The sequence below is a fragment of the Mustelus asterias genome, chromosome 5, assembly GCF_964213995.1.
Source record: "Mustelus asterias chromosome 5, sMusAst1.hap1.1, whole genome shotgun sequence".
Lineage (NCBI taxonomy): Eukaryota > Metazoa > Chordata > Chondrichthyes > Carcharhiniformes > Triakidae > Mustelus > Mustelus asterias.
In genome coordinates, this window is record NC_135805.1 from 26,203,288 (window position 1) to 26,230,516 (window position 27,229).

General features: G+C 43.7%; 1 protein-coding gene across 1 annotated transcript in view; it reads left to right on the plus strand.

The window, feature by feature from the left end:
* nphp1 (nephronophthisis 1) overlaps positions 1-27,229 on the plus strand; it is an 88,788-nt gene that overhangs the window by 36,531 nt on the left and 25,028 nt on the right. Inside the window, exons 8-12 of the mRNA XM_078212305.1 lie at positions 1,597-1,645; positions 6,537-6,621; positions 11,684-11,778; positions 20,375-20,503; positions 23,583-23,657. Of these exons, the coding sequence (XP_078068431.1) occupies positions 1,597-1,645; positions 6,537-6,621; positions 11,684-11,778; positions 20,375-20,503; positions 23,583-23,657 (433 nt within the window). The remainder of the gene's footprint in view (positions 1-1,596; positions 1,646-6,536; positions 6,622-11,683; positions 11,779-20,374; positions 20,504-23,582; positions 23,658-27,229) is intronic.

Below are 27,229 nucleotides of genomic sequence, written 5' to 3' on the forward strand. Positions count from 1 at the left end.
GCACACCAGGATGATAGGGAGTGGGATAGCTTGATCTTGGTTTCAGATAAAGCTCGGCACAACATCGTGGGCCGAAGGGCCTGTTCTGTGCTGTACTGTTCTATGTTCTATGAACACCTCTGGACAATTTGGGGCAATTTAGCATGGCTTATTCACCTAACCAACACATCTTTGGATTGTGGGAGGAAACGGGCACCCGGAGGAAACCCACACAGACACAGGGAGAATATGCAGAATCCACACAATCTCCCAAGGCTGGAATTGAACCGAGCTCCTTGCCACTGTGAGGCAGCAGTGCTAGCTACTGTGTCACCGTGCTGCCAAGATGAAGTTTGGAATCCCAGGATTTGAGGTTTGGATCAAGTGGAATGATGTACTTGTTTCCTTTCAAATAGTGGCAGACTCTTCCTTTCACCATGTGCAGTTTAATGCTTGTGCTTAATTGGCAGCTTGTTGATGGGATAGGCACAATATTGGCGATTGTGACATGTAAATGTAATAGCAATTAATGATAACAGCTCCGTTTGAATTTATACACGAGTCTTTTGAACCTTGTCACAGTTGTGCCATAATGCCATTTGATTTCCAGCGCAGGAAGAGAACAAATTCGTTAGCATGTCTATTCTGCACACATACAAGTACATTTTTCCACAGTATTACCTTCACTTCCATTAACTGTATTCCTAATTATTCACAAGAAATTTCATTGGACTTGAGAAATTGAACTCCAAAATAAATTTTAATTGATTTTTCATAGACCTTGATTTCTTCATCTTGCAAGAGTCAGCATGGTGGCACAGTGGTTAGCACTGCTGCCTCACAGCCAGGGGCCCGGGTTCAATTCCGGTCACGGTTACTGTCTGTGTGGAGTTTGCACATTCTCCCCATGTCTGTGTGGGTTTCCTTCGGGTGCTTTGGTTTCCTTCCACAGTCCAAAGATGTGTGGATTAGGTGGATTGGCCTTGATAAATTGCCCCTTAGTGTCAGGGGGAATAGTAGCTTAAATACATGCGCCCACCCAGACAAGCGGGGAATATTCCATCACACTCCTGACTTGTGCCTTGTAGAAGGCTTTGGGAGTCAGGAGGTGAGTTACTCGCCACAGTATTCCTAGCCTCTGACCTGCTTTTGTAGCCACTGTGTTTATGTGGTGAGTCCAGTTGAGTTTCTGGTCAATGGTAACCCCAAGGATGTTGACAGTGGGTGATTCAGTGATGGTTACACCATTGAATGTCAAAGAGCGGTGGTTAGAGTGTCTCTTATTGAGGATGGTCATTGCCTGGCATTTGTGTGGCGCGAATGTTACTTGCCACCTGTTACTTGCCTGTGAAGGAGCTATCAGATTACTCCCACTCCACTGCTCTTTTCCCATAGGCCTGCAAATGTTTTCTTTTCAACTAAATGCCCAATTCCATTCTGAATGTTACTATTTAATCTGGTTCCACCATTTTCTGGGCAATCTGAATTCCAGATCACTATTTAATGTGTGGAAAAGAATTATCCTCATCTCATCTCATTCTTCTGCCAGTTATCAAATCAGGTTTATGTTTTGTGTTATATAAACATTCACTGAATTGTCATTAAATATTTCTACAGTGAAAGGACACAATTACACAGGATTGCTGTCAAAAAAGTTGTTTCAGAGGTAAGCATGTTTTAAAATTAATTATTTCTAATTTCCCTTCTGAAAGGATGGGTAGGAATACCCCCCGGTTGTGAGCAAGAGTAACTTACATTTTTTTTACTGCTAGTTTCTTTTTTATTTTTGGATCTGCTCAGCATTCCACCTGACAACCTATCCAATCTCTCCTTATAGCAGCTATCACTTCACCCACTTGCCCTTCTTTGTTCCCCAAGACTAAGTCTAGAATTGCATCTCCTCTCATTGGCCGGAATTTTACTGGCACGCCCGCCCCGGAACCAGAGTGGGCGAGGCTCGCAGAATGGGCATTCTTCGTTGGCCTCGGGCGGGATCTTCCGAGCCTCAGGCGGGCAAGGCAGTAAAATTCCAGCCATTGGGTTTGTCACTTATTGGCTGAAAAATAAATCCTGGGGACACTGCATGAATTCTTCTCCCTCAGTGCCCCTTATATTGTTTGAATCCCAGTTGATAGTGGGATAGTTAAAGTCTCCTATTATCGCCCTCTTGTTCTTACACGCAGAGACTTTCCTACATATTTGTTCTTCTATCTCCCTTTCACTATTTGGGGGTCTGTAGTACCTCCATTTTCCTGATCTGAGTTTGACCTATCTGATCCTACTCCTGGGATCCCGTCATCAGTGCTTTTCAGTTGCCCCCAAATTCTTGAATTCCCTCCCTATATTCCTTTGCCCCTCTACCTTGCTTTCCTCTTATAAGACACCTTCAAACCTCTTTGACCATGCTTTTTGTCATCTGACCTAATATTAGAACATAGAACATAGAACATTACAGCGCAGAACAGGCCCTTCGGCCCACGATGTTGCACCGACCAGTTAAAAAAAAAACTGTGACCCTCCAACCTAAACCAATTTCTTTTCGTCCATGAACCTATCTACGGATCTCTTAAACGCCCCCAAACTAGGCGCATTTACTACTGATGCTGGCAGGGCATTCCAATCCCTCACCACCCTCTGGGTAAAGAACCTACCCCTGACATCGGTTCTATAACTACCCCCCCTCAATTTAAAGCCATGCCCCCTCGTGCTGGATTTCTCCATCAGAGGAAAAAGGCTATCACTATCCACCCTATCTAAACCTCTAATCATCTTATATGTTTCAATAAGATCCCCTCTTAGCCGCCGCCTTTCCAGCGAAAACAATCCCAAATCCCTCAGCCTCTCCTCATAGGATCTCCCCTCCATACCAGGCAACATCCTGGTAAACCTCCTCTGCACCCTCTCCAAAGCCTCCACATCCTTCCTGTAATGTGGGGACCAGAACTGCACACAGTACTCCAAGTGCGGCCGCACCAGAGTTGTGTACAGTTGCAACATAACGCCACGACTCCTAAATTCAATCCCCCTACCAATAAACGCCAAGACACCATATGCCTTCTTAACAACCCTATCTACTTGATTCCCAACCTTCAGGGATCTATGCACACATACACCTAGATCCCTCTGCTCCTCCACACTACTCAAAGTCCTCCCGTTAGCCCTATACTCAACACATCTGTTATTCCTACCAAAGTGAATTACCTCACACTTCTCCGCATTAAACTCCATCCGCCACCTCTCGGCCCAACTTTGCAACCTGTCTAAGTCTTCCTGCAAACTACGACACCCTTCCTCACTGTCTACCACACCACCGACTTTGGTGTCATCAGCAAATTTGCTAATCCACCCAACTATACCCTCATCCAGATCATTAATAAATATTACAAACAGTCTTATGTTCTATTGGTCGTACTTTGTGTCATACTTTATTTTATAATGCTCCCTATGAAGCAACTTGGGATAAATCCTAACATTAAAAGCACCATACAAAATGTTTTTGTTATTTGATACGTGAAGCTGTTGGTGATGTGAGGCAATGGTATTTGGGTACCTCTCATCACAAATTTCTGACATTCTTTTGTGGCAGAGCAAGAACAACTTATTTATATAGCCGCTTGGACACCCAAAGAACATAAGAACATAAGAAATAGGAGCAGGAGTAGGCCATCTAGCCCCTCGAGCCTGCCCCGCCATTCAATAAGATCATGGCTGATCTGACGTGGATCAGTACCACTTACCCGCCTGATCCCCATAACCCTTAATTCCCTTACCGCTCAGGAATCCATCCATCCGCGCTTTAAACATATTCAGCGAGGTAGCCTCCACCACCTCAATGGGCAGAGAATTCCAGAGATTCACCACCCTCTGGGAGAAGAAGTTCCTCCTCAACTCTGTCTTAAACCGACCCCCCTTTATTTTGAGGCTGTGTCCTCTAGTTTTAACTTCCTTACTAAGTGGAAAGAATCTCTCCGCCTCCACCCTATCCAGCCCCCGCATTATCTTATAAGTCTCCATAAGATCCCCCTTAGATCCCCCTAAGATCCCCCCTAACAGAGGAGTGTTATGAAACAAAATCAATCATTAGATCAAATAAGGTAATATTGGAGCAGATGACCAAAGCTTGGTGATAGGTTTGTAAGGAACATCTTGAGGACGAAGGAAGATGCAGAAAGGCAAAGAGCTTTAGGGCAGGAAGTCAAGAGCTTAGGGCCTAGTAGTTGAAGGACACAGTCACCAACTGTGGAGTGATTAAAATCAGGGATGCACAGCTTTGGGTGTGCTCTGGATTTAGCCTTTTCTCGCTAAATAATATTGTTAACTCAGTCAAGTTACCAGTTAGCAGAGGAAAAATTGGTATTAGATTGCAGAGTATAAGGAAATAATTTGAAAGTTCTGTGGAGGACAGAACTTTCAAATTATTTCCTTCTACTCTGCAATCTAATACCAATTTTTCCCCTGCTAACTGGTAACTTGACTGAGTTAACAATGGAAATTAGTTGTGAAGAGCTCATAAATTAAGGATATTATCAACAGAATACATCAATTATTCATAGTGGATTTTTAGAACAGCTTTATCACAAGTGGCTATTGAAATGGAGATATTACTCACCAAGAGATTTAGCAACTTGAAAAGGAAAAATATGAAAGGAAAAGAACAAGGATTAGGATTAGTGAAAATCTAACTCTTGATGTCTCATTTGCTTTTGAAATTTTATTCATCTTTCCCCCTTTGCTTCTTCTCTTCCTAGAATGTGATCCAATTTCCCTTTAGTACCTTGTCCAAGTAGTCATTCTTGTGCATGTGAACTTCAATAGGCAGTGGATTTCAAGAGCAATTTTTCTTTGCTTTGTCATTTCATTGTTAGCGTGGCAACTGCAGGCAGCAGAGGGAGCTAAAGGAACACTGAAACTCGATAGTTTAATTTCTGCAGTCAACACAATGAACACCTAAACTAAAGGGCTAAAAGAGGAGAGGCTAAAATAATATGGAAGAAAACAAGTTAGTTCATTACAGTTTGTTTGAGGCACTTTTCTGGAAATACCTGATTAAGAAGGTGTGAGGTTTGCTCTTGGCTCGCAGCATGGAGTATAGGCTGGAGTTGCAGCTACAACACTTCAGGCTGATCCTGTGACCTCTATTCCGGTTCATAAAAGCTTTGCAGGAAGATGTCACTCAAAATTACCCATGTTATCTTTACTCAAATATGGGCTGGATTTTCAAGGATTCATGAGGATTCCGGAGCTATTTAAATACAGCAGGTGGATTCTGGGATATCTGCCCCTTTCCTTGGTCCCTCCCAATTTTCTTGTTGCGGGCCCTCTGGTGTGGTGTCATGGGATAGCGGAAGTGGGCCATTAGCCATATGTGGAGGGGTGTATTCCTTGTCCCTGAGAAGTCATCCTGTTGTCTGTCCTGGGGGCCTGAAGACAGTGAGAATTTCTGACTGCTGCAAGATGAATGCATCACGGGTGCTATCAGAATGACTGAGATAAATGTCTTGGTGTAGTCACATACCAACTGCACTTCGACAGAGCAGAAACCCTTCAAACTCTTCTGCAACTCACCATAGTTCTTCCAACAAGTGCTTTGCCTGAGCACAAGTAGGTCAAAAGCATCTCATTTGCAATTGGTTGAGTGGCCCTTGAAATAGTCCCATTAGTTTTGAAGTTTATTTATTGGTGTCACAGGTAGGCTTACACTAACTGCAATGAAGTTACTGTGAAAATCCCCTAGTCGTCACACTCCGGCGCCTGTTTGGGTACATGGAGAGAGAATTTAGCATGGCCGGTGTACCTAACCAGCATGTCTTTTAATCTGTGGGCGGAAACCAGAGCATCCAGAGGAAACCCACGCAGACACGGGAAGACCGTGCAGACTCTGCGCAGACAGTGACCCAAGCCGTGAATCAAACCTGGGTTCCTGGTGCTGTGAGGCAGCAGTGCTAACCACTGTGCCACCTTGTACACTTGTCAGGAGTGAATAAGGAAGGTGTTCGCTGCATATTTTTTGGCCAGTTTTAGTATCCATTGGGCTGTTCTCCTTCCTTCAACCTCTTTGGGTGTGGGCAATGGGTGCCATTCCAGTCACTTCATGCCTTACAAGAAACAGCCAGTGGTGCTTCCCGTGCTTCAACTCGGTACATTCATCTGCTTAACATCACTTGGACCGATGCTATGTAAATGGATTTCATGACCTTGTTGCCTAAAAATTGAATTATTGGATAATTTGAAGAAATAAATTGACTACACTATATATATTTGAGAGCCCATGATTTGGATTAGTGTTGAGAGTGCACCTGAGAAGTGCCTTAGGACATTTTAACCATAATAGAAATGCACATAAACACTAATTGTTGTTGTCACATCCATGGAGTGTTGTAATTTTGGAACTTGTGTCATTCAAATGAAATATTTTCACAAACCTTATATTCATATCCACAATCAATGATTAGCTATGTCTGAGGAAGAACACATAGTTCTGATGTCCCATTTAACTAATATCTACTTCAATTTGCATCAAACGTCTTTAATCTGGAATCTTTTACTTGAATCTTCAGATTAGTGCCACAGAAGTGCTGAAGACAACGGGAAACATTCCAGAAGGATTTAGAGCATCAACACTTGCACAGCTGTTGGAAGATGGTATGATAAATTAGCTTGCTTGTAATCTTGTGTGGTATTAAATGTAATCGATATATGTATAGATTATGCTGAGGAGATAGTGGCATGTTGGTAATCCAGAGGCCCAGGCTAATGCTTTGGGGACATGGGTTCAAATCCCACCATGGCAGTGGTCGAATTAGAATTTAGTTCGTAAAACTTGGAATTAAGAGCTAGTCTGAATCTAGAACTGAAATCTAGCCTCAGTGACCATAAACTATCAGTTGTTGTAAAAACCCATTTGGTTCACTCAAATCCTTTCAGGGAAGGACATTTGCCTTCCTTACCTGGTCTGGTCTACATGTTATTTCAGATCCACATTAATGTGGTTGGTTGACTCAACTGCCCTCTGAAATGGCCGACGAAGCCACATAGTTTAACAAATGCTGGCCTTGCCAGCTACACATGAAGAAAGGAAAAAGCTTTTAGTGTGTATGTACATAAGTGTGTGGACCACATATTAACACACAAAATGCTCTGTCGTTAAGTAGATGTGAATTTGCAACTGTAATTTTACTTCACGATGAGTTCCTGATCTGGCCTGTATTGTTAGGGGATATTGAATCCATGTGTCTCCTTCTTAAGGATGGTGAAAAATTCGAGGAGATGACCTCAATTTGGCACAACTCAGAATGGCTATTTAGAGAATAGCATTTTCAGAGTCCTGATTGGTTATTTGCATTTTCAGCTGGGTCATGATGATGGAGTGGCTTTGTAACTATAACGAAACTGGAGGTTTTTTGATGCAGCATTTTGTTTACATTTACATTTTACATAGAAAATAGGAGCAGGAGTAGGCCATTCGGCCCTTCAAGCCTGCTCCACTATTCAACATGATCATGGCTGATCCTCTAGCTCAATGCTATACTCCAGCGCTCTCCACATACCCCTTGACACCTTTAGCATCTAGAAATCGATCTAGTTCCTTCTTAAATATATTCAGTGAGTTAGCCTCCAAGCCTTTTGTGGTGGAGAATTCCACAGGTTCACCACTCTGAGTGAACAAGTTTCTCCTCATCTTGGTCCTAAATGGTCTATCCTTTATCCTGAGACTGTGACTCCTTGTTCTAGACCCTCCAGCCAGAGGAAACAACATCCCTGCATCCAGTCTGTCCGGCCCTGTCAGAATTTTATATGTTTCAATTAGATCCCCTCGCATTCTTCTAAACTCCAGTGAATACAGATCCAGTCGACCCAATCTCTCCTCATATGACAATCCTACCTTCCCAGGAATCAATCTGGTGAACCTTCACTGCACCCCCTTTATGGCTTTTCTTAGATAAGGACACCAAACTGTGTGCACTACTCCAGGTGTGGTCTCACCAAAGTCCTGCCAGCTGCAGTTAACTGCTTGCTGTACCTGTATGCTTGCTTTCAGTGACTGGTATGCAAGGACATCCAGGTGCCTTTGTACACCAACATTTCTCAATCTGTCACCATTTAAATAATACTCTGCCATTCTGTTTCTGTGTCTGAAGTGGATAACTTCACATTTATCCATGTGATACCTCATCTGTCATTATTTGCCCACTCACTCAACTCCTTGAAGCCTCATAACATCCTCCTTACCACACACACCCACCAAGTTTCACGTCATTAGCAAAGTTGGAAATATTACTTTTGGCTCCATGAATGTATAAAAAAAACTTTCAGAAGGTGCTTCTAGATAGTAATTGGCAGCCGTTTTTTTATTTTGCAACCGTAGTCTGCAGAAGTTTGAAGGAATCAGCAAATATTTTAAATTTGCTGGGTGAGTGGGATCCATGAGCAAGTGGAACTTAGTGTGGGACTGTACACAAATGTTTGCTAAGTTGGAGCTTATGGAAAGTTAAGGTGGGCAGCAAACAAAGAACAATACAGCACAGGAACAGGCCCTTCGGCCCTCCAAGCCCGCGCCGCTCCCCGGTCCAGGATTGAATCCTGAATCCAGGATCCCCGTCCAATTTTCCAGCCTATCTACATACCAATATCCTATCCACCGAGCTGTCCCTCACAGCTACGATGCTTTGTTCATTACAACCTATTAACTCACCCCCACCCCCCCATTCCAGACCATGTGATCTCCAGGGAGAGGCGAAAACCCAGAGTGAAAAACCCCAGGGCCAATATGGGGAAAACAAATCTGGGAAATTCCTCTCCGACCCCCTGAGGCGATCGAAACGAGTCCAGGAGATCACAATGGCCCTGATCGGGAAATGCTTCCCAACCCTAGTCATTTCCACTTCCACGAACACCATATGAATTCCCTGCCCCCGAGACAGGTTCCCAACTATCCGCAGTCTCGCTCTGTACTGGCACCAGCAAGATGATCATAGAATGAAGCCTTGAAACGAGAAACAAGGAACAATTAGCCCGCGCCGTTCCCTGGTCCAGACTAGACCACTCTTTTGTATCCCTCCATTCCCACTCCGTTCATATAGCTGTCTAGATAAGTCTTAAACGTTCCCAGTGTGTCCGCCTCCACCACCTTGCCCGGCAACACATTCCAGGCCCCCACGACCCTCTGTGTAAAATATGTCCTTCTGATATCTGTGTTAAACCTCCCCCCCTTCACCTTGAACCTATGACCCCTTGTGAACGTCACCACCGACCCGGGGAAAAGCTTCCCACCGTTCACCCTATCTATGCCTTTCATAATTTTATACACCTCTATTAAGTCTCCCCTCATCCTCCGTCTTTCCAAGGAGAACAACCCCAGTTTCCCCAATCTCTCCTCATAACCAAGCCCCTCCATACCAGGCAACATCCTGGTAAACCTCCTCTGTACTCTCTCCAAAGCCTCCACGTCCTTCTGGTAGTGTGGCGACCAGAACTGGACGCAGTATTCCAAATGCGGCCGAACCAACGTTCTATACATCTGCAACATCAGACCCCAACTCTTATACTCTATGCCCCGTCCTATAAAGGCAAGCATGCCATATGCCTTCTTCACCACCTTCTCCACCTGTGACGTCACCTTCAAAGATCTGTGGACTTGCACACCCAGGTCCCTCTGCGTCTCTACACCCTTTATGGTTCTTCCATTTATCGTGTCGCTCCTCCCTACATTATTCCCACCAAAATGCATCACTTCGCATTTATCAGGATTGAACTCCATCTGCCATTTCCTTGCCCAAATTTCCAGCCTATCTATATCCTTCTGTAGCCTCTGACAATGTTCCTCACTTGAATCTAGGAGTCATGTGTCGTGGATAAGGATTTTAGCAATGGCTAGATGAGTTTTGATTTTTGACAAGAACAAAAGTGTGATCACTGTTTAGATCTTTGCAATATAATGGCAGATTTTATCCCAGACTAAGGAGTGCTATATTTCTTGGAGAATTTTCCCTGAATTATCTTGCCATTCAGGAATTCCAGGTTGGAATCACTCCTATCAGGTTTCTGTCCCTACCAGACTACTGAAACAGCTTTATTAAATTCACAAACTGCACCCTCTATGACTGTGACACAGGTAAACTCTCCCTCCTTGTCCTTCTTGACCATTTTAAAACCCTTCAATGAAGGTGACCAAGCCATCCTCCTCCAACTCCTCTCCTTTGTCATTCAGCAGGGTAGGACTCAGCTCACCTGATTCCAGAGGGGTTCCTGAGGGGTTGCAAGAATGTTCTTGGGTGGCATAGTGGGTGGCACAGTGGTTAGCACTGCTGCCTCACAGCACCAGGGACCCGGGTTCGATTCCTGGCTTGGGTCTCACTCTGTGGAGAATCTGCATGTTCTCTGTGTGGGTTTCTTCCGGGTGCTCCGGTTTCCCCCCACAGTCCGAAAGACATGCTGGTTAGGTGCATTGGCCATGCTAAATTCTCCCTCAGTGTACCCGAACAGGTTGCTGGAGTGTGGCGACTCGGGGATTTTCGCAGTAACTTCATTGCAGTGTTAATGTAAGCCTACTTGTGACACTAATAAATAAACTTGAACTTAAAACTCTTTGAATCTAAATCAGAGTGTTTGTAACCTTGATGTCATATTTTAGATGAGATTCTGACCACATACTTGCGCCTACACTGGACTGTCCATTTCCACCTCTGTAATATTGCCTGACTTTGCACCTGTCTTTGTCATTTTCTGATACTCTTATTCATGCCTTTGTTACTCTATACTTGATTATTTCAACAAACTCCTGGTTGATCTCCAACATTCTACCATCTGTGTTCTTGATGCCAGCTAAAACTATGGTGCCTGTGTTCTAATGTGCACCAAGTCCATCACCCCTATGCTTAATAACATACATTGATCACTGGTAAAACAAATCTCGATTTAAAAATTCTCATCTATTTCCTTTAATTTCTCAATGACATCCCTCACTCCCTCCTCATCTCTGTTATCTCCTCCAATCCCAAAACCCTCTCTGGGCTGCTTGGATTCTGGCCTCTTGAACTCTCCCAATTCAAATCAGTTCAGTGTTGGTGCTTCCAATTACCTTGGTCCCAAACTCTGCAATCCCTCTCTACACCTCTCTTTCTGGCTTCTATGGCACTCCTTAAAATCTGCCCATTTAGTCACCTGAGCTAATATCTCCCTATGTTGCTCAATGTCACATTTTGTTTCAAAATGCTCCTGTGAAATGCCTTGAGACGTTTCATTCAGTTGACAAAAATGTAAATAGCTGTTTGTGGTACAGAACTTGTCTGCTTGGCAGTTAACTCAGTCTCTATCAACTGTTGCATTCTCCATGGCAGCACCTCTACCAATCAGTGTCCATGTGCCAATAAATTAGCACTCAACTTTATTGATTTTCCTTTCATTTTGTTCTTGTGAATATCCTGATGAGTACAAGGTGAAGAGCATCAGCAAACAATGTAGCTTTTTACAGGCGAAGAAATATAAATTGTTGTCTGACTGTGGATGGCCTACTCCCAGTTTGTAACTACTCTTGAACCAGCTATAAGGAGATGTATGCATTGGTCTGCTGACCTGTCCCATCAGTTTTTTTTTGTTTCTGATAGTGTTTTGGGCCTAGTGTCCTGTAGGCTGACTGTATCCTTGGTTACACCAACAACTGTTCAAACAAATACTCATGGTCTCATTTTGCATTTTCCCTTCGCAGGAACTGAATTTCACATGAGTTCTTATTTGCAGCCGAAGTTAACCCAGTCCAAGTTATCATTTGAAGACATTCAATGGGATAAAGCACATGGTGGTGTGAGTAAAGTTTATTTTGTTTATCATTGATTTATACGCCATGACCATCCTGACTTGGAAACATACCGCTACTTCTTCACTGTCGCTGGGTCAAAATCCTGAACTTCCTCCCTAACAGCACTGTGGGTGTACCTCCACCATAGGGACTGTGGTGGTTCAAGAAGGTATCTCACCACCACCTTACCAAGGTGGGGAAGGAAACTGCAGGGGATGGGCACAATTGTAATGTGGAGCTTGTTCAAGGAATAGCTACTACGCGTCCTCGATAAATATGTAACTGTCAGGCAGGGAGGAAGCAGTCGTGTGAGGGAATCGTGGTTTACTAAAGAGGTTGAATCTCTTGTGAAGAGGAAGAAGGAGATTTATGTTAAGATGAGACGTGAAGGCTCAGTTAGGGTGCTTGAGAGTTACAAGTTAGGCAGGAAGGACCTAAAGAAAGAGTTAAGAGTCAGGAGGGGACATGAGAAGTCTTTGGCAGGTAGGATCAAGGAAAACCCTAAGGCTTTCTATAGGTATGTCAGGAGTAAAAGAATGACTAGGGTAAGATTAGGGCCAGTCAAGGACAGTAGTGGGAAGTTGTGCGTGGAGTCTGAAGAGATAGGAGAGGCACTAAATGAATATTTTTCATCGGTATTCACACAGGAGAGGGACAGTGTCGTCGAGGGGAGTACTGAGATGCAGGTTGTTGGACTGGATGGGATTGAGGTTCATAAGGAGGAGGTGTTAGCAATTCTGGAAATGGTAAAAATAGATTCGTCCCCTGGGCCGGATGGGATTTATCCTAGGATTCTCTAGGAGGCTAGAGAGGAGATTGCAGAGCCTTTGGCTTTGATCTTTGTGTCGTCATTGTCTACAGGAACAGTGCCAGAAGACTGGAGGATAGCAAATGTTGTCCCCTTGTTCAAGAAGGAGAGTAGGGACAACCCTGGTAATTATAGACCGGTGAGCCTTACTTCTGTTGTGGGCAAAGTTTTGGAAAGGATTATAAGAGATGGGATTTATAATCACCTAGAAAGGACTAATTTGATTATGGATAGTCAGCACGGTTTTGTGAAGGGTAGGTCGTGCCTCACAAACCTTATTGAGTTCTTTGAGAAGGTGACCAAAGAGGTGGACGAGGGTAAAGCGGTTGATGTGGTGTATATGGATCTCAGCAAAGCGTTTGATAAGGTTCCCCATGGTAAGCTTTTGCAGAAAATACGGACACATGGGATTGAGGGTGATTTAGTGGTTTGGATCAGGAATTGGCTAGCTGTAAGAAAACAGAGGGTGGTAGTTGATGGGAAATATTCATCCTGGAGTTCAGTTACTAGTGGTGTACCGCAAGGATCTGTTTTGGGGCCACTGCTGTTTGTCATTTTTATAAATGACCTGGATGAGGGCATAGAAGGATGGGTTAGTAAATTTGCGGATGACACTAAAGTCAGTGGAGTTGTAGACAGTGCGGAAGGAAGTGGCAGGTTACAGAGGGACATAGATAAGCTGCAGAGCTGGGCTGAGAGGTGGCAAATGGAGTTTAATGCGGAAAAGTATGAGGTGATTCACTTTGGAAGGAGTAACAGGAATACAGAGAACTGGGCTAATGGTACGATACTTGGTAGTGTGGAGGAACGGAGGGATCTGGGTGTCCATGTACATAGATCCCTGAAAGTTGGCACCCAGGTTGATAGGGTTGTTAAGAAGGCATACGGTGTGTTAGCTTTTATTGGTAGAGGGATTGAGTTTCGGAGCCATGAGGTCATGCTGCAACTGTACAAAACTCTGGTGCGGTTGCACTTGGAGTATTGCGTACAGTTCTGGGCGCCGCATTAATAAGAAAGATGTGGAAGCGTTGGAAAGGGTGCAGAGGAGATTTACCAAGATGTTGCCTGGTATGGTGGGAAGATCGTGTGAGGAAAGGCTGAGGGACATGAGGTTGTTTTCGTTAGAGAGAAGAAGGTTAAGAGGTGACTTAATAGAGGCATACAAGATGATCAGAGGATTAGATAGGGTGGATAGTGAGAGCCTTTTTCCTCGGATGGTGATGGCTAGCATGAGGGGACATAGCTTTAAATTGAGGGGTGAGAGATATAGGACAGATGTTAGAGGTAGGTTCTTTACTCAGAGAGTAGTAAGGGCGTGGAATGCCCTGCCTGCAGCAGTAGTGGACTCGTCAACATTAAGAGCATTCAAATGGTTATTGGATAAACATATGGATGATATTGGAATAGGGTAGATTAGAGGGGCTTTAGATTGGTTTCACTGGTCGGCGCAACATCGAGGGCCGAAGGGCCTGTACTGCGCTGTAATGTTCTATGTTCTAAGGGCAATTATGGATAGGCAATATATACTGGCCTAAATAAAAGCAAAAACACCCCACAAGGACATTGGCTATGATTTCTGTTGAATTGCAGCCCATTCAGCTTGTACAGGCCCCCACTTCTCCCAGAACTGATTCCGTGACTGTGGAACCTAAAGCTTTCTCTCCTGCATCTTTTCTCCAGTCACACATGCAGCTGTTCTGTCCTGCTCATAGTTGAAGATTACTCCCTTTGAGGTGCAGCTTCCTAGTTTTCTTCTTAGCTCCCTAAGTTTGACTTTCTACCTATGATGTTAGTACTAGTATGACCCATGAGTGCTCTGCAGCTGCTCAGTGACATTTTGTTCCTGGCATCATGGAGGCAACATAACATGCTAGATTTATGTCTGAGACTGCAGAAACACCTGCCTGTTCCTCTCACTGTTGATTCCCCTATTACTGTTGCTTTCTGAAACTCCCTCCTGTGCCTCCTTTATAACTCAGTAACCTGTGGTGCTGTGGCTTTGGCTGCATCCCCAGGGGAACCATTACTTTCATTGGTATTCAGAACAGAAAACTAATTGGAGAACGAGATACAGTCCGATGACTCCTAAATTCCCTGTCTGGTTCTCGTTGATTGCCTGCACTCCCTTAAGTTGCAGGAAAACCATATCCAGAAATGTGCAGTCCCCTAACTGTTGGCCTCATGGCCACATTGCAGTAATGCTAGCTGCTGCTCAAGCTCCAAAATTCAGAGCATGAACTACTCTAGCTGAAGACACTTCCTGCACATGTTTTATTTTAATCCCTTCATAGAATATGGACAGCATTTGTTGCCCATCTTTAATTTAATTGAGTGGCTTGTTGGGCCATTTTAGAGGACAGTCAAGAGCCTACTATGGATCTGAACCATACCAAGTAAGAATGGCAGATTTCTTCCTAAAGGACATTTGTGGGACCAGATTTGTTTTTATAACACTTGGTAGTTTCATGGTATGATTGAGATTAACTTTATATTCCAGATTTTATCCACTGAATTTAAATGTCACCAGCAGCCGTGGTGGGATTTGAACCCATGTCCCCGGACCATTAGCTTGGACTTCTGCTGTGTCATCATCTCACCAATGTGTGATTTATTAGGACATGACAAGCGTTCTGGAGTTCCCAGATGGAATAGGATATGCATCCCACAGGACTATGGTGCCCTGCTATACCTCAATTTATTAGACAAACTAAACAAAAATAAACTGAAGAGCTATTATAGACTTATATATTTCAAAAAACCTAACCAGCTTCACACAGTTCAGCACCTTCCCTTATGCTGACATCACTTTTTTAAACTTGATCGCGGATGCTGAGGCTCATTCTGATCCGTGTCATTTCAGAATGCCTCCGCTGTTTGCCTCCAACTCACTGAAATCACTGCTGTCCAGTAGTGTCACTCCTTGTTTTTTTTTGTTCTCACTCCGCCACTCCTTTTATCTCTGCTGTGCTGTAGGATCTCCCATTGTTTTTGGAGTGCTGTCTCTCTTGCTGCACCCCAGTGCTCTCGGTCCTCCCACTGTTTTTTACATAGATTACACAGAATATGTGACGCAGCAACAGGCCACTTGGCCCAACTAGCCCATGCCAGTGTTTATGGACGGCATGGTGGCACAGTGGTTAGCACTACTGCTTCACAAAGCCAGGGACCTGGGTTCGATTCCCGGCTTGGGTCACTGTCTGTGTGGAGCTTGCACGTTCTCCCCGTGTCTGCGCGGGTTTCCTCTGGGTGCTCCGGTTTCCTCCCACATTCTGAAAGGCATGCTGGTTAGGTGCATTGACCTGAACAGGCGCCAGATTGTGGTGACTAGGGGAATTTCACAGTAACTTCATTGCAGGGTTAATGTAAGCCTTATTTGTGACGAATAAATAAATAAATGTTCCATTTGAGCTGCCTCCTACCTTTTCACAGTTCTTCTAGCAGCTTGCATAATGGAGGGATAGGGTTTTGAACTCTGGCTGAAGATATCACTGGAGTTTTGTTCATCTGTAATTTTGGAGCTGTTCCATAATGAACCTGCTGCATGTGCACACACTGTAAGAAGTCTCACAACACCAGCTTAAAGTCGAACAGGTTTATTTGGTAACAAAATCCACTAGCTTTCGGAGTGCTTGCTGCTCCTTCGTCAGGTAAGTGGGAGTTCTATTCACAAACAGGGCATATAAAGACACAAACTCAATTTACAAAATAATGGTTGGAATGCGAGTCTTTACAGGTAATCAAGTCTCAAAGGTACAGACAATGTGAGTGGAGAGAGCGTTAAGCACAGGTTAAAGAGATGTGTATTGTCTCCAGACAGTTAGTGAGATTTTGCAAGCCCAGGCAAGTCATGGGGTTTACAGATAGTGTGACATGAACCCAAGATCCCGGTTGAGGCCGTCCTCTCGTGTGCGGAACTTGGCTATCAGTCTCTGCTCAGCGATTCTGCCTTGTCGTGTGTCGTGAAGGCCGCCTTGGAGAACGTTTACCCGAAGATCAGAGGCCGAATGCCCGTGACCGCTGAAGTGCTCCCCAACAGGAAGAGAGCACTCTTGCCTGGTGATTGTCAAGCGGTGTTCATTCATCCGCTGTCGTAGCGGGTACATTGTCTGTACCTTTGAGACTTGATTACCTGTAAAGACTCGCATTCCAACCATTATTTTGTAAATTGAGTTTGTGTCTCTGTGTGCCCTGTTTGTGAACAGAACTCCCACTCACCTGACGAAGGAGCAGCGAGCGCTCTGAAAGCGAGTGGATTTTGCTACCAAATAAAACTGTTGGACTTTAACCTGGTGTTGTGAGACTTCTTACTGTGTTTACCCCAGTCCAACGCCGGCATCTCCACATCATGTGCAGACACTATCAGTTTGCTGAGGTAGTGAGTGCATTGTGCATGTACCAGAATTATGCAGAGTCAGCACATTGTGTTTTTGATTAGTGCATAAAGCTGATTGACTTCAGCAGTGCCATTTTTGATCCAAATGCATCAGCTTAAGTTCAGTTTTGTTAAGTTAAGACGAGACGTGTTCAGCAGCAGGAAGTACCCGTCCTCCACTACCACAGTACCAGCACTATAAAAGGATAATCAACTACTTTAAGATTAGTTGCCGCTTGAGACTCTTGCCGAGTTTGTGAAAGTGTGGTTGATTTATGCTGCTGTTGAAAGTTTTAAAGTCTCCAGGGTGTGGTATGGCACACAAGGATGTACCTTCTCTTGTTCACCTCCTGCACCAAAGCCCCAAGTGGTGCATCTGAGAACATTGTTTCTGTGCCCCCTCCCTAATTGACGCTACCAGTGCATTTCCCCCACCCCAAATCAAGTTAGTGAAGCCCCGTTATGGGATCGGCAAAGGCCCCCACTTCAGACCCTGGCCCCGGCAGTGCCATCCATGTCCAAATTCAGGTTCTGCAGAGGTGGAGTGCGAGTCCAAGCTCGCGTTGTGGAGAATGAAGAATGGCGCTTGAGCTCAGGAGTTGACCCTTCAGAGTTGAAGAGTACGGAGGTCTTTGTTGTCCTCCCTCGTAAATAATTCTTTCCGAATAAGTAAATCAATTACTTTCACCTGCCAGGTAATTGTAGAGCCTTGCAAATATTATATCCTGTCACTCAACCAATTTTGTATCCATGTTGATACTGTTCTTTTATTCCTTGAGTGCTATATACATACGAATTGGGAGCAGCAGTAGACCATTTGGCTTCTTGAGCCTGCTCTGTTATTTGGTAAGATCATGGCTGATCTGCTGGTGGCCCTACTTTCCATCCTTCCCCCCCCATCTCCTTGATTCCCTTGTCAGTTAAGAATCTATCCAACTCGGCCTTTAAAGTATTTGTGACTCTGCATCCTTGCTCTCTGGGGAGGAGAATTGAACAGACTAATGACTCAAAAGAGATTCTCCTCATCTCCATATTCAGTGGGAGACCATCTATTTTAAACAGTAGCTCCTAGTTCTAGATTCACCCACGAGGAAACATCCTTTCCCATCTCCCCCATCAAGTCCCCTTATATTCTTTTATGTTTCAGTAAGATCATCTCTTATTCTTCTAAACTGCAATGGACGCATGTCCATTCATGTCCAACCACTTCATCTCCAGAATCAGTTGAGTGAACTCTAACTTTGCTCACAAATCTATTGAATGACATTTCAAATGTCTTTTTGAAGTCCGTATATATCATATGAAAAACACCAATCCTATCTTCTACCTCGTCTAAAAACTCAAATTAGTCGACCATAATTTTCCCTTAATAAATCCATACTGACTTTCCTGAATTAACTTGCATTTGCCCAAGTCACATTTTTGTCCCAAATTATCATTTCTAAAAGCTTCCACATCACCAAGGTTAAACTGACTGGCCTGTGGTTGCTGGGCCTATTTTACACCCTAGTTTGAACAAGGGTGTAACATTTGCAATTCTCTAGGCCTCTGATACCACCCGAATCTAAGGAAGATTGGAAAATTATGGCCAAAGCCTCTGCAATTTCCACTCTCATTTCCCTAAGTATCTTTGGATGTATCTCATCCGATTCTGATGTCTTATCAATTTTAAGTACTTACAACCTATCCAATCAGGTTTAAACCCTTCAAGTATCTGTACTACCTCCACTTTCATCATGACTTGTGTAACAGCATCTTCCTTGGTAAAGACAAATGCATCTAGTACCTCAGCCATGCCCCCTGTGTAATCAGTCCAATCCTCTTAAAAATCCTATCTTCTTCAAGATAAAACAGGAATGCAACTTATTGCAGTGTTCTTGGTCACTGTGGAAAATGCTTGTAGGACGAGAACTGTATGTGACATAAATAATGCTTGATTTTGTTCAATGCCATATCCAGTCAAAAGCTTTGCAAAAAGTATTTTATAGAGTAGCGTTTGATAATATTCTGGATGATATTTGATTTGATTTATTATCGTCACATGTATTAATATACAGTGAAAAGTATTCTTGCGCGCTATACAGACAAAGCATACCGTTCATAGAGAAGGAAATGAGAGAGTGCAGAACGTAGTGTTACAGTCATAGCTAGGGTGTGGAGAAAGATCAACTTAATGCAGGGTAAGTCTATTCAAAAGCCTGACAGCAGCAGGGAAGAAGCTGTTCTTGAGTCGGTTGGTACGTGACCTCGGACTTTTGTATCTTTTTCCCGAAGGAAGAAGGTGGAAGAGAGAATGTCCGGGGTGCGTGGGGTCCTTAATTATGCTGGCTGCTTTTCCGAGGCAGCAGAAAGTGTAGACAGAGTCAATGGATGGGAGGCTGTTTTGCATGGTGGATTGGGCTACATTCACGACCTCATGGTCACCATGTTGTGTTCACAAGACCCCACAAACAGCAATAAGATGAATGATGAATTTTTCTGGTTTATTTTTGTGTTGATTATGTTGAAGGCAGATTGGCAAAATAGTACTTCCGATAGTGCTAGTAATATTTATTCCTATCTGGAAAAGTTTTGGTTTAATATCATATTTCAAGTATAAATTATGTCTTTTATACTCAAACTGCTTGCCTCAACATACAGTCGAAAGAATCTTAATCAAGCTCCGGAGAGGAATGAATTAACAAACATTTGCAAAGCACTTGGAAGGTGATGGCCTAGTGGTATTATCGCTAGACTATTAATCCAAAAACTCAGCTCATGTTCTGGGGACCTGGGTTCAAATCCTGCCATGGCAGATGGTGGAATTTGAACTGAATTTTTAAAAAATCTGGAATTAAGAATCTACTGATGAACGTGAAACCATTGTCAATTGTTGGAAAAGCCCATCTGGTTCACTAATGATCTTTAGAGAAGGAAATCTGCTGTCCTTACCTGGTCTGGTCTACTTGTGACTCCAGAGCTACAGAAATGTGGTTGACTCTCAACCGCCCTTGGGCAATTAGGGATGGGCAATAAATGCTGACCAGTCAGTGATGCCCATGTCCTACGAATGAATAAAAAAAATTTGCACATATTTAACCAATATGAGATTAGCATTTCCATTAGACGGCACAGTGGTTCACACTGCTGCCTCACAGAGCCAGGGACCCGGGTTTGTTTCCTGGCTTGGGTCACTGTGCGGAGTCTGTACGTTTTCCCTGTGTCTGCATGGGTTTCCTCCGGCTGCTCCGGTTTCCTCCCACAGTCTGAAAGATGTGCTGGTTAGGTGCATTGGCGATGCTAAATTCTCCCTCAGCGTAACCGAACAGGCGCTGGAGTGTGGCGACTAGGGGATTTTCACAGTAACTTTATTGCTGTGAAACTAATAAATAATCTTTAAACTTTAAAAAGTTTAAACATTTAATTTTTTTGATATCTGCAGCTCCATCCGAGGAAGTCATTTATATCACTTAAGTTTACATTGTGGAGTGCCAGAATGATTCCTTTGCCTGGGTCTGCTGTGCAGGTACTAAGCAGGCAGATTCGTTTCTGTCTTTTTGATGGTCAAAGGGTAAGTCACCTACTGGTTAAATCCTTCATTTGCAGTGAATTCTATATGGTAGAATGTTGTATGTATCACCTGGACACAACCTGGATAGGCTGCTATGAGGGCAATTAGTTCACAAGGATCATCTGCCTATAATGGAGCCAATGAGAGAAAGAAAGCTATTCCTTTGTAAAATGCCCTTCACAAATGCAAGGCTTCCCAAAGTGCCAATCAGTTACTTTCTAAAAAAAAATAACCGCAGTTGGAAGGTAGGAGTGCAGCTAGTTTGCATCCAAGTCAGTCTTAGAAACTGCTTTGCAATGAAGGTCAGATAAAGTATCTTGGTGATGTTGGTTAGGGGTACATATTGGTTGGGGCATCTAGGACTAGGATCTAGTCTTGTTCCTCACTATAATAAGTTGGGACCTTTTGCACGCACCAGAGAGTGCATTGGTTTAAAGTTTCATGCAAAAAATTACGCCTCTGACAGTGCAGTACGTTCTGGTATTGCACTGGAGTATCAGCTTAGGTTTTATACTCGGGTCTGTAGTGGAACTTGAACTTACCAGTTGATGGTTTCCGTCCTAAAGTAAAAGACAAGCGCAAAAATTGTGGATGCCTTCATCCATAATTTTCCAAAACTCTCTTGATTTAGGTATTATCCCATTGGATCGGGAAATTGCCAATGTCACTCCAATATTTAAGAAGGTTGGAAAGATATACAGGAAATGATAGACCCTAATTATCGAAAATTATATTCATGGCTATTCAGGTGACATAGAGTCAATGAGCACTTTGGCAGGGTGGAGGAATGAACTCAGCATAGAGCAATAACATTGTTAGGAACCAGTTCAGAAACTCCAAGATACACTATGAAGTTAGCCTGGATGCCAACTATTTTTTATCTTGGCATTAGTGTGAGCATAAACGATTTCACTCCAGGTGTGATTCTGTTGACCCACTAGGAAACTTTTATCAAAACAAACTTTATTTAACAATACAGTTTAATTATCACAAAAAAAGAATTAGGGTTGCTTTTACCAGTCGAAATACTTAAACATGACAAGATACAATACTTTTCTGCTCCGTGGGAGGGCCTCTATTTTTAAACTGTGTCCCCTAATTCTGGTCTCCCACAAGGGGAAACATCATTTCAGCAACCACTCTGTAAGTTTCCACCACCACCTCCACCTTCCTGACTTGACCTTGTATGTTTTAATAAGATCACCTCATTTTTTTAAAACTCCGTTGGATGCAGGCTCAACCCTGTCCAACCTTTCCTCATAAGACAAACCCTTCTCATCCCACCAATCCCTGGAATGAACCTTCTCTGCAACATTTTTGAGCTGTAATCCAGCAGTGAATTTGAACTCCACCGCTGAGATAATTATCGGTTGTAGCCAGCAGCCAAGGGCGGCACGGTAGCACAGTGGTTAGCACTGCTGCTTCACAGCTCCAGGGTCCCGGGTTCGATTCCCGGCTTGGGTCACTGTCTGTGTGGAGTTTGCACATTCTCCTCGTGTCTGCGTGGGTTTCCTCCGGGTGCTCCGGTTTCCTCCCACAGTCCAAAGATGTGCGGGTTAGGTTGATTGGCCGGGTTAGAAATTGCCCCTTGGAGTCCTGGGATGCGTAGGTTGGAGGGATTGGTGGGTAGATGTGTGGGGGTTGGGCCTGGGTGGGATTGTGGTCGGTGCAGACTCGATGGGCCGAATGGCCTCCTTCTGCACTGTAGGGTTTCTAAGGAATAATAATAATATCACAATCGCCCTTGGAAAAATGTCAACAAGCAGTTATAGTAACTGCTAGAACAGTTTTTTTTAACCTTTCGTTGACACACGGGGCGGGAATTTACAACCTCGCTTGTCCCAAAACATTAAAATCCCGCCTGGGGTCAGCGGACTTTTCCATGGTCCGCCCCTCACCTGCTCCGATTCCTGTGGCGGGCGGAGTGGTAAAATTCTGACCGCGATCTTTTAAAAAAATTCTTAGAAGTTCACATCCCTTCCGCAGACCTTATCGGCCCTTCAGTCATTCACCTCTACTCAATAAATTTGTAACTCCCACAATGTGAGCCAAGGCCTTTGTTACATCAGAAATGGGGTCAGTTTAAATTTAGCTGTGAGTTCAAATGGCCCTGTTGAGCTTGGGTTTCCCTGATTTTTTGAGTCATGCCCTCTCCCCTTTCCCCTACCGGCCAAAGTGGGACCTGGCAGAAATGGCAGCAGGACTTCCAAATCTGGGTACCGCTCACCATAACAGTCTCCATAACTCTGCTAAGATTTGGGCATTTGAGTAAGATATGGAGAGTGTACGCTACTTAAAGATGGAATTGATTAGACATCAGGTGGTTTGTCTTTTCAGAGACGATCATTGACATTTGGAAGGAGTTGCAAGTGTCTTACGAAGAGCTGGACAAGTCCCCAGCTGTCCTGATATTACAGGTTCCAAAGAGTATTTGGGATCTTGAACATGTCTTTGGGAGTTGGAGAGGAATTTGCTCTGTTTTACTTTGCAAATTGGCATGGATTGTTTTCTATCTGTGTTCTCCCACATTAGGTGGCTGCTAGTGGGCATTGGGGATCATGATGCTCAGTTGTGGCTTGAAGGTTGATGATAACCTTCTGGCGGCACGGTGACACAGTGGTTAGCATTGCTGCCTCACAACGCCAGGGACCCGGGTTCAACTTCAGCCTCAGATGACTATCTGCGTGGAGTCTGCACGTTCTCCTCGCGTCTGCGTGGGTTTCCCCCGGGTGCTCTGGTTTCCTCCCACAGTCCAAAGATGTGCGTGCGGGTTAGGTTAATTGGCCATGCTAAATTGCCCCTTAGTGTGTCAGGGGGATTAGGAGGGTTACGGCGATAGGACCTGGGTGGGACTGTTGTTGGTGCAGGCTCGATGGGCCAAATGGCCTCCTTCTGCACTGTAGGTTCTATGATTCAAACTATGATTCTATAATAAATCAGCCGTCCCTATCTAGCCAGAACATTCCTGTGTGTGTGTTGGGAAAAGCTAGGAATACGATGAAGCAGAATCAATTTATCCGTGTTATTCTGCACTGTAATTAGTACTTGTTCATTGCTCTTCATTGTTACTGTGTTCCAGGTTCTCAGCAATATACATACAGTCAGAGCAACCTGGCACGTAAAAAATCCCAAATCATGGACCTTTTCTCCGAGAGTAGGTTTACCTTTCACTCTTTTTTTTAACACAGGTTTGTGAGGCTGTGGAATGCACTATCGGAATTAAGTGATAAAATAAAGCCTGTGTCAATATTTAAGAATGATTTTTATTTGTGTTTGAAGGAAAAGGAACTAAAGGTATGTGAGGAATCTCGAGCACCGGTTACAATCTCAGGATAAGGAGCTGATTATTTAATGAGGAGAAATTTCTTCACACTGGGGGGGTGGGTAGGCATAAAATTCTCCTCCTGGTCTTCAACATCTTTATCAAATCTCTTCTCTACCTTCTCTACTCTAATGAGAACAGTCCCAGCTTCACTCTTTTATCCACCTAACTGAAGTCTCTCATCTCCAGAACGCTTTACGTAAATCTTTTCTGTATCCTCTCCGTCACCCTCTCATTCTTCCTAAAGTATAATACCTGCAGTTGGTCACATTAATCCAGATGAGGTGGAACCAGCGTTTTATAAAGGTCCATCATAACTCTCTCACTTTTGTACTCTATGCATCTGTTTATAAAGCCATGGATTCTGTATGCCTTATTAACTTTTTTTTCTCAGTCAGTGCTGCCATCTTCAATGATGTGTACACATATACTGAAGGTCCCTTTTCAAATTATAAAAATGTGGAATGCACTGCTGCAGAGGCAACAGACACAGAATCAGTTGAAGTGCTCACAATGAGGATAAATACTAAAGTAAGTGGGCTTATTGATTATGGAGAAAGGGCAGGGAATTGAAATTTAAACAATGCTAAACATGATTAATAAAATTGCAGGCAAAACTTGATAAATCCAATAGCTTACCTCTGTCCTCTTTCTTACCATGTAAGGAGAATATGGATCAGTGTATATTTTATATGGCACCATCCCATATTTCAGAATTATCATGTATAGTGAATTACTTTGAAGTATTTTTATGCAACCATTTTGTATACAAGACAATGAGATAAATTATGTGTTCAGTTTTGGTGAAGTTTGGTTGAGGAAGAAATGTTAGTCAAGATCACGAGAACAAGTGCAGCAGTAGGCCATTTCGCCCCTCAAGTCTGCTCTGCCATTCGCTAACATCAGGACTTATCTGATCGAGACTCAACTCCATTTTCCTGCCCCCCCCCTCTCCCCACCCCCCAATAACTTGACTGCCCTATGGAGGCAGTGGCATTGTCACTTGATCTAGCAATCCAGAGACCCAGGGCAAGATCTGGGGACTCTGGTTCAAATCCCACCATGGTAGATGGTGAAATTAGAATTCCACAAAAAAATCTGGAATTAAAAGTCTATAATGATGACCATGAAACCATTGTCAATTGTTCTAAAAACCCATCTGGTTCACTAATGTTCTTTACGGTAGGAAATCTGCCATCCTTACCTGGCCTGGCCTACATGTGACTCCAGATCCACAGCAATGTGGTTGACTCTGAAATGCCCTCCGAAAAGGAGGGCAGTTAGGGATGGGCAATAAATGCTGGCAAAACCCACATCCCATAAATGAAGAAAAAAAAGTCTGACTCAGCCTTGAATGTATTCAATGACCCAGCCTTCAATGCTCTCTATGGAATGGAAGATCCCTTATTTTAGACTATCCCCGCTTATTCTAGATTCCCCAACAAGGGGACAATTAGTCACAGCATCTACCCCGTCAAGTCCTTCAAAGCCTTATGTTTCATATTTAAAACTGAGATGAGGAGGAATTTCTTCAGCCAGAGGGTGGTGAATCTGTGGAACTCGTTGCCACAGAAGGCTGTGGAGGCCACGTCTTTGAGTGTCTTTAAGACAGAGATAGATAGGCTCTTGATCAATAAGGGGATCAAGGTAGGAGAATGGGGATGAGAATCATATCAGCCATGATTGAATGGTGGAGCAGATGGGCTGAATGGCTTAATTCTGCTCCTATATTTTATAGTCTTATAATAAGATCACTCTCACCCTTTTCTAAACACCAAAAAAATGGAGGCCCAACCTGCTCAATCTTTGCTTCGAAGACTTCACGTCGAGAATAAGCCCAGTGATTTTTTTCTGAACTGGCTTCCAATACAAGCACATCGCTCTGTAAATGAGGAAACAAAAACTGTACACAAACTCTATCTCACAGTAAGTACAGTTGTAGCAAGCTTCCTTACTTTTATACCACATCACCCCCCTTGCAATAAATCCCTGCTCTTCTTCAAGTAGTTTCATAACATCTTCACTGGTAGTTCTGACAGTGCAGCAACCCTCACTACTACATTGAAATGTTAGGGCCATAATTACTGTGGAGTGGCAATCACAGCTGCCACTCCGCTCCTTTTTACTGACACAAAAATGCAACTGCAACTTTCTGCCTGATCTTCCGACTCGGTGAGAATAGTGCAGTGCAGCGAGTTCCTGAGGCTGTCCGTCAATCAAGGACAGGAGAGTCCAGGGGAAAGGAAGCCAAATGGCACAAGCTGCCATAGTACAGGTAAGGTTGGGATGGGTTGTGGGGGCCTGGTGACCAGTATGATAGGGAGGGGTCAGGTGGTCAGTTGGGGATGGTCAGTGAGGGTAGTCGGGGTGTCAGGGGTTATCACGTGTTCTGTGGGAAGGGGCGGGGTGATCAGTTTGGAGAAGGGGGGCAGAACTGATCGGTGTGGGTAGTTCAGTGTGTGGAGGGTAATTGGGGGTGAGGAAGGGTCATGTGTTCAGTGGAGAGTGGAGGAGGGGGGGGGAATGATTGGTGAGGGTAGTAAGGAGAGGGGGGTGTGATGGATGGGGGATAGTCTCAGTTGGAGCATTGGGGGTCAAGGGATGTCAGTGCTCTAGTTATCCAGGAGTTAGAAATTGGTTTAATGATCTCTCTTGCATAATTAAGACAGTCCAAAGCATTCAAAGACTGTGATTTAAATCCTATTTTCAGATGGCTCCTAGTGCATGGTAATTTCCCAATGGAAGTTTGAACTTCCCAGGCAATTGCCATGCAATCCTTAAGTGGGGACTTCCAGGATTATGTGGGTGCCTCCCATCTTTGGAGTACCACGCACACTCCCGGTAGCTACAACATCCTGGGGAACGCAAGTTATGGACGGATGTTTGCTTTTCTTATCTAGTAAGAATACATGGGAAAAGTAAGAAATAAAAGAGACATTATAGTCACTGATAGACACTGATATACTTTGCAAACTTTCAAACAATTTAATCGCATTTTCTTCAGATAGTGGCACATTTTTATCACTAGATAAAGCGATTTATATCTCTTGGGTGAAGACCGTATTTAGTTTAGCTTTTATCTTTGTCATATAATTCCTTCCCAAATTCTTGCTATCTTAGTCTGCCATTCTTGTATGTAGATATTGCTGTCCCACTGCCAATGTGTTTCACGCAAATGAATTTAACAAGGTGTCAGTGAAATGTACGTTTCCTGGTTCCAAGATTTCTGTTCAGCACATCTGAATTAGCAACAATAAATCCGGATTCTCATTTGTATTAACGATGAATGAATACTAAGATAAATTTCAAAATCCATTGTTAAATTCAGAAATAACTTTAGCCTTATCTATCATTTATAGAGTAAGATAATTAATCTTGTGTAAAACTAATTGTAAATACCACCA